This window comes from Papaver somniferum, chromosome 10, assembly GCF_003573695.1.
Source record: "Papaver somniferum cultivar HN1 chromosome 10, ASM357369v1, whole genome shotgun sequence".
Taxonomy (NCBI): domain Eukaryota; kingdom Viridiplantae; phylum Streptophyta; class Magnoliopsida; order Ranunculales; family Papaveraceae; genus Papaver; species Papaver somniferum.
Window position 1 is genome coordinate 70,034,810 of NC_039367.1, and position 8,427 is coordinate 70,043,236.

The window sequence follows — 8,427 nt, forward strand, 5'->3', positions numbered from 1 at the left end:
TGTTTATTTCTATTGTTCTCTAGTTTTCCTATTCTACATTCAATTTACACCTCGTTTGGTTGGAAGAATTGGAATCCTAGGAATTCAATTATGGGTTAATCCAATTCTTGGGATTGGATTCCAAGGAATTGAATTCAAATCCAAAAAAATAGTGTTTGGTTGAGGTAATCCAATTACATTTGTTTTTACCATGGAATCAAATTCCGTTGCACTATTAGACCAATGCAATGGAAATGTATTGTTTTGGAGGGAATTGGATTCCTAGGAATCAAAATTCTCAACTAAATAGAGTTGATTTGTACCGTTTGGTTCAAGGAATTGATCACATTCCCCGGAATTGGATTACCAAGAATTCAATTCCTTGAACCAAACATGCTCTTAGTTCAATCTACTCTTCTACATTTAATTTAGTTCAATCTACTTTATTTAGTTTCCCTCTTACTGAGCCTTACCAATTGTTTGTATATATTAGGATATGAACTCTGAAGAAGAGCTTGAAGAACACACCTTATTACTTGTGGTTGCAACAGTTATCAAAAACGTTAAGGGTCCCATATATAAGGAACCTTGTAGAACTTCTATACTTACGAGACATCAACACATGCAAGAGATTTTGTACGACCATCCCCGTAGATGTTATGAACAGTGTCGCATGGAGAAATTTGTTTTCTTAAGGTTGACTCACATTGTAAGAGAAATAGCACTTTTACCCCACAGTCGATGGGTTATCATAGAAGAGCAGTTGGCGATTTTCCTTCTCACGACTCGACATAATGAAGATAATAGAATGTTACAAACAAGATTTCAACATTCCGGTGAAACTATAAGTAGATACTTCAATGAAATATTGAGATCCATCATGGAACTTTCCAAGGAACTTATAAAACCTCCTTCTTTTTCTGAGACTCTAGATGAAATACTCAACAACTCTAAATATTTCTCATAGTTCAAGGTACGTCAGATCTCTTACAGCTTTGTATTTTTTTGTTTCTTCCCATTTTTAACTTATAATTTAAATATCCATAAATATTTTATAGGATTGTATTGGCGCTATAAACGGAACACATATTAAAATGATTGTACCACTAGCCCAACAAACACCATACTTCGATAGGAAAGGAAATATATCACAAAACGTGATGGCAGTATGTTCGTTTGATTTGAAATTCACATATATCTACGTTGGATGGGAAGGATCTGAAAATGACTCAAGAATTTTATGGGAAGCTTTGAGTAATAGAACTCTGATGTTTCCTCATGCCCCTGAAGGTTAGTTAATTTTGCTATACATTTTGCTTATCATATGAGCCTCGAACTACATAATTTGTTTTTGTTATATCCTGATTTGATATAGTTGTTCAATGAATCTGTAGGAAATTTCAGTTTACACCACTACAATATCAAAATGATTGATGTTTTATTCAACTTTATGAAATTGTTATACCTTCATCTTTGGCTCATTTGTTCCAAAACTTTTCTCATTATGTATGGGTCCCTAAATGAGATCAGGCAATCTTCTTTGTCAAGTACTGAATTATAAGCATGCATAGCTTAGAACCTAAACCACTGTCGTTTGTGTACCATGTCTTCTTTCTGACCAGGATGCGTTTCCTTCTTGTGAATTTCCTGTACTTGTATTGTGACTAACGATGTTGTTGTTGCTGAATATTCTCCGACATTATTTACATTTTTAGGAAAGTATTATGTTGTTGATGCTGGATATCCGAACATGCCTGATTTTCTGGCTCCATATCGGGGAGTTCGGTATCACTTACATGACCGTAGAAGAGGAAGCAATGAAAGGTTCACTACAAAGGAGTTGTTTAATTTTGGGAATTCTTCGTTAAAGAATGCAATCGAGCGAAGCTTTGGAGTTCTTAAATCTCGCTTTCCAATTTTGAGGGATCTTTCCTCATTTCCATACAATACCCAAGTACAAATACTGATAGCAGCATGTGCAATTCACAATTCCATAAGAACGGAATCCAAGTCTGATGAACTGTTTGCATATTATGCAAATGAAGAAAATGTCATGGATGTTGATAAATCCCTGCCTGATGAACCAGAGTTCAGTGGTATGTACGCACATCAACAAAGAAGAAGTGAAATGAATCGCATGAGAGATCAAATTGCCGATGCCATGTATAGGTTCCGATACCGAAACTAGCTAAGATCAAACTACTAGTGTATTGAAGATCTATGATTAAATTTGTGTATTGATGGTTTAGAAGAAAAAAAACACTAAAATGATAATAATAAACATGTTTACCAAACAACTTCTCATTTAAATCATTTTTCATTTTTTGGTAATCAATTATTCCAAAAAGGTGTTTGTTAAAATTTATTCCAAAAATGATTATGATATAATCATTTTTCAGTTTATGATTATCTACATGGCCACCGCTAATGATTCCAGGCCACAACTCCTGTATGCTTGGATCACTAATAATTCAGTGGCTTTTCCCCCAAGTCCTTTGATATCGACAAGGTGTTTAGATATTGTGGTAGATCGATTTGTTTCCCTATGATGTAACCTTTTGTTAGGTACTTGTGATAATTCTTAACCCCATAAGTTGCTCCTTCTTTGGCCAGTAATTCCCACTCTCCCTTGCCATCTCTTTAACAGATACTACACGGATTTAACGGTTTCCTTAGGGTAGTTGCATGGTCGGTAAGATGTTCCATTCATCCTGTTAAATATTTTTTACCCTCATTTTCTTTTCGTTACTATTGTAGTGAGTCTGCATAAATCTATCTCTTAGAATATTTCATGAGTTGCACATCTCTGCCTCTCTTCCTGGTGTTTTTGTTTTCTTTACATATAGATCTATTAAATATTAAGTAAGCTTTCTCTTTATCCTTTTAAGTTTTTGTAGCATATCTTATAGTTAGGCTATAGCCTTATCAACTATCTGTGAAACTTAACAACATGAAGTTGTTATCTTGGAACGTTCAGGGTATTGGCACCCCGCTTACTAAAGACCATTTCAATTACATTTGCCAATATTACAACCCTGACATTGTATTCCTAGCTGAGACAAAAGCTCCTTTGTATTGGACGAACCTTTTCTTTAAAAACTCTAGTTTCCATGACTGGTTCATCGTACCTTCCGTGGGAATAGCAAAAGGATTAGCAATAACCTGGCACAACAACATTAATACGAAGTTAATATCGTCAAGATTTAATGTCTGCCATTTTGAATCAAAAGTAAATGACATTGTGATTCTAATCACGTGTGTCTACGGAGCCATTGATGTTGATAACAAAGTTTAACAATGGACTTATATCTCCGACATAGCACATCAAGTGAACAAACCGTGGATGCTGATCGGAGACTTAAATGTCATTTTAGACCCAGATGAAAAGCAAGGGGGAATAAAGAAAGCTCGAGCAGTAAATCATTCATCATTCAGACAATCTACTCTCTGGGGCTACAAGATGCGGGTTACGATGGTGTTCGATTCACATGGTCAAACAACAGAAAAGGTGAAGAGAATGTATGTGAAAGAATTGACAGAGCGATGACCTCTTATCTCTGGTCTCAGCACTTCCCGGATTCCAAGGTAACTCACTTACCTAGAGTGGGGTCAGATCATACCCCAATTCTACTTGATTCCAATCCTGAGAAACACAAAGCTCATAAACCTTTTAGATGTATTAGGCCGTGGCTATCTCATCCAACACTATCTTCAGTAGTAAAAGCTGTCTGAGACCTACACTCTAATAGCTCGACATGCATGAATCTTGCTTTAAAACTTCAACTCCTATCTTCAGACCTTGCTCATTGGAATTTCGAAATATTCGGTAACATTCATAAAAACATTAGGAATTTAAATAATAAAATAGTAGCATTCAAAGAACTGGAAACATTTCCAATGACATAGAGAAGTTAAAAAATCTTCAAGCGGAATTAGGAAAGTGGTACGAAATTAAAAATGATTTTTATCATCAACTTTCTAGAGATAATTTTTTCAAAGAATATGACCAGAACACAGATATTTCCACGCCATTGCTTCCAATAGAAAAAAAATAAATTCCATCAACTCTCTTAGAGAACCTTCTGGTCTCTGGCTTTCTGATAGGGATCAAACAACTCTCTCTTAGTCAATCATTTTACACAAATTGGTACATCCTAAATTAACAATCATAGCTTTGATTTATCCACCATCATTGATCCATGTATCTCTGAAGAAGAAAATCATACTCTTATTCAAATCCCCACAAAAGAGGAAATTTGGCTTAGCCTATCTAATATGAACCAATGGGGCGCTCCGGGTCCTGACGGATACCAACCAGGATTCTTCAAAGCCAACTGGGAAACAGTTGGGCCTGATATTATTAGCACAGTCCATGAATTTTTTAAATTTGGTACTCTCAACACAGAACTCAATTATTCCTTTATCACCCTCATCCCGAAATTATCCACACCTCAAACTCCAAGTGATTTCAGGCCCATTAGCCTAAGCAATACGATCTACAAATTAATCTCAAAAATCCTGGCGAACAGATTGAAACCCATTCTCAACAAATTAATTTCCCAAAATCAATTTGCCTTTCTACCGGGGAGACAGATCACAGATAATATCATAATCGTTCATGAACTTATCCACTCTATGAAAACTTTTAGAAAGAAAAAAGGACATCCAACACTTAAATTAGATCTCTCTAAGGCTTTCGACAGAGTGTAGTGGTCTTTCATTACAAAATCCCTTCTCAGTTTTGGGTTTAATGAAAAATGGGTAAATCTCATATGGCGGTGCATATCTACAACATCCTTTTCTATTCTTCTTAACGGCTTCCCAGGTCCAAAATTCAATACCTCGAGAGGATTAAGACAAGGAGACCCCTTTCCCCTTACCTTTTCCTCATATGCATGGAAATCTTATCCAGGCTCCTTGAAAAAGCGATTGCGGATAGGAAGATATCGGGTCTCAAAATCAACAAAAATGCGCCAAACATCTCCCATCTTTTCTTCGCAGACGACTGCTTTCTTTTCACAAGAGATGATTTAGGAGAGGCAAAAAAGTTGTTAGATATTTTATCCTTATTTGGTGATATCACCGGTCAAATGATTAACCTCCAAAAATCCAGTGTCTATTTCAGTCCTCGATTACACCCCAAACATGGAAAAATTATAGCGAAAATTCTAAAAGTCCCCTTGATGACTAAAAATGACAGATACCTCGGTACTCCCCTGTTTTTCGACAAAAATAGAAAGGAAAATTTTGAGCCGCTTCTCCAAAAATATTATTCTACTTTGCAAGGTTGGAAATCGAAACTCCTTTCTCAAGCAGGAAGGACCGTCTTAATAAAATCTATTCTATAAGCTTTCCCAACCTATCAAATGCAAGTGATTGCTCTTCCAAATGATACCCTAGATCAAATTGATCGAATTCAGAGGAATTTCTGGTGGAAAAAAGAGGGGAAAAAAAGACAGGGAGGATTCATTAGAGCTTGGGCCAGCATATGTAAGCTTATCTCGCAAGGAGGGCTACGGATTAAAACTCCCCACAAATTCAACATTTCTCTCCTCACCAAACTTGCCAGTCGTCTTATTTCAGATCAAGATCAATTATGGGTCAAACTCCTTAAAGAAAAATACTTTCCAAATGCTCACCCACTAGAAAACTCTAGAACCTCAAATTTATCGTGGATCTGGACGAGCATACAAAAAGGATTAGACCTTATTAAAGGAAATTTTGTCTGGCAAGTTAAAGATGGTAAATCTGCAAAAATTTGGGAAGACAGGTGGATTCCAAATGAGGAAATAATACCCCAACAAATCAACACCCAAGAGCAGATTCCAAAAATGGTTCAAGAGTTAATAACGGAAGAAAATAAATGGGACCAGGAGAAATTAAACAATTTCTTCAACCCAGAATACAGAAGAAAAATACAAGCCATAACTCCAAGGACACAGGAACAAGACAATATGAGATGGAGACATCATCACTCTGGAAACTTCTCAGCCAAAAATATCTATAATTTTTTAATCAATCAAGTTCAAGATACCAATACCCCAACAGATTTTCCACGGGGAAAAATTTGGCAAATGAAGGCGATTCCAAGAATCAAGTTATTTATTTGGAAATTAATTCAAAAAGCACTGCCTACCTCTGCGAGACTTGGAGCCCATAACTCAGACATCGATCCCCGCTGCCAGATGTGCGATGCACAAGTTCATGAAACGGACAATAATCTATTTCGATCTTGTCCATTCGCTAGAGCTATCTGGTTTGGGTTCTCGCTTGACGGACTTAATTCGACATGAAGCACAGACATGATGCATCACTGGATTAAAAGGTGGATCTCGTCAAAAGACTCTCTCAACCTTGTGGAAAAGATAACCACCATCCTTTGGTTCATATGGAAGTACAGATGCTTGGTAGTCTTCGGGAAAATTTTCCTGACCCAGTTAAACTGATCGACCAGATAAATAGATTCCTAAATTCTATTCCATCAAAAACAATTCAAAAAGGAATTAATAACCAAAAAGCGAAGATGATCAATTATAAATGGTCCGATATAAAATCAGATTGGATTATATTTTTAGATGCTTCATTTAAAAAGGAAGACCTATCAATGGGTTATGCCTTTATTCTTTACTCGGTGGACCAAGAGACATTTATGCATATTTCAGCTGGTTCAGAGAAAGCTTCATCGGCTTTCCATGCGGAATCGATAGCTTTGTTAAAAGCTGTCACTTGGCTAAAAGAAAATATTATATCAAGTGTTTCAATAGTATCCGATTGTAAGACGCTGGTAGACACTATAAACTTGGTGAGCACAAGCTTCCCCTGGCCAGCAGAAAACACTTTGCAGGAATCCAAGGTAATGTTGAAAGACCTTTCTCGGGCACAGGTAAAGTTTATTACACGGAAGTTCAACTCTGCTGCTGATTACCTAGCTAAAGAAGCAAGGATAAAAAACCTTCAACATATGTCTACCAAAATACAACAGAAAATCCAAAAAACTAGCATTCTCTCTAATATTTTTGATAAAAATGAAATTGTAAATCTTATACATTACATTTGCTAGTTAATAAAATTTCCTTTTCCAATCACAAAAAAAAAGTTTATGATTATCTATAATCTAAATAGATAATCATAATGGTTACCGAACAAGGCCTATAAAAACTTTGGTAAAAAAAGTCGGTTCTCATATCTGTGTTGCTTTCATGTTGTGATAGGTTGTTTGGAACCATCTCAATTTAGGTCTCACTTCAATCCCCTGAACAATAAGACCTCCTTTAATGTGACCACCTTTCACCTCCATTAAACTCATTTTCACTTCTTTGTTATGATCACTTTTTCCATCCTCACTGATATAAATTTCTCCCAATTCAATTTCCATCCACCCATCATTTCTGTCACGAAGAACTCTCATTTCCTTGCCTTGATCATCTCCCATGATCACCTTAGATCTCATCATTTGCATTCGGCTCACGAAAAAAAGTTGCTTCATCTGTTGTTTCTTCTTGTCATTGGCCCGACTTAAATAAGCAAACCCTTTGTTACCAGAATTGCCATCATTTTCGCCTAGCAGCAGTTCAGATGGTATAGAGTCTAACCCGTAGGCCCATTCTTCAAATTTGACGATAAGATAGGCAGCATAAGTCGTCTCCGGCGAAAGCATCGACGTTTTGATTTTGCCACGGATTTTTAAATTAGTAATACTTCTTAGTATTATCACTTCTGAAAACCTTGATTCTGGTGCTAATTTCCAGCCCCAACACAATGGATTGTTTCCATCAGCAATAGAAAGTTCCCTTGCACCCAACATGTACTGGATTTTGCCAGTTGATTTATCAAGTGAGAAAATCTACAAGAAATTTATTACAAAGTCATAAACAATAATCAAGAGCTAATCAAAATGATTAGTTTAAGTTTAGTACTTACTTTGGTACCATTGTCAAGCATAACAGGTTCCCGGCGAAGTCTTAAATATAACTCTTTCTTCGGCAAAAACTCGAAAATATGAGTAGAATAAACTGATCTCAAGAGAATTTGCTTATAATCAGAAGGCAAGAATCTCTCCCAAACAACATCAGAATCTGAAGCCATACGAAATGTAGAAGACACGACCGATGATTTACACGCATCAACGGGAGATGTCAGAGAAAGAATCGTGGAAATACATCCTTCCGGCAAGCTATTAAGATCAAACAGTATTGCTTCTTCACTACCCATCTTTGTTAGCATAAACTTAATAGATTGCTATCAAGTACTTAAGAACAGTATATATACATGCGCTCTTTGTGATAAATCTGATAATAATCAATTCAAATCTGTGTACTTGATTTACACAAGTGCATTAAAGGGGTTTTTAGACTATTAGTTGCCCGTGAGATTGAAAAGCTACAAAGATGCTATCATGTTAGTTGCCGTTTCATTATTTTTTTATGAGGAAAACCGCACCATTTTAAA

The 8,427-nt window shown here is 36.1% G+C and overlaps 2 protein-coding genes across 3 annotated transcripts; one reads left to right on the forward strand and one right to left on the reverse strand.

The window, feature by feature from the left end:
• Positions 1 to 1,139: 1,139 nt before the first annotated feature.
• On the forward strand, positions 1,140 to 2,167 carry LOC113315760 (protein ALP1-like). Its single transcript, XM_026564018.1, has 2 exons — positions 1,140 to 1,269; positions 1,695 to 2,167. The coding sequence occupies exons 1-2, from the start codon at positions 1,140 to 1,142 to the stop codon at positions 2,165 to 2,167; spliced, it is 603 nt and encodes a 200-aa protein (XP_026419803.1).
• Positions 2,168 to 6,974: 4,807 nt separating this feature from the next.
• On the reverse strand, positions 6,975 to 8,427 carry LOC113319672 (F-box protein VBF-like). Of its 2 annotated transcripts, none has more exons than XM_026567915.1 (2): positions 7,900 to 8,427; positions 6,975 to 7,786 (listed from the first exon to the last, which is right to left on the reverse strand). In XM_026567915.1, exons 1-2 carry the CDS (start codon positions 8,200 to 8,202, stop codon positions 7,160 to 7,162), a joined length of 930 nt encoding a protein of 309 aa, XP_026423700.1. In that variant the 5' UTR covers positions 8,203 to 8,427; the 3' UTR covers positions 6,975 to 7,159. The 2 variants fall into 2 exon arrangements, with proteins under 2 accessions (XP_026423700.1, XP_026423699.1); XM_026567914.1 differs by having other exon boundaries at positions 6,975 to 7,822.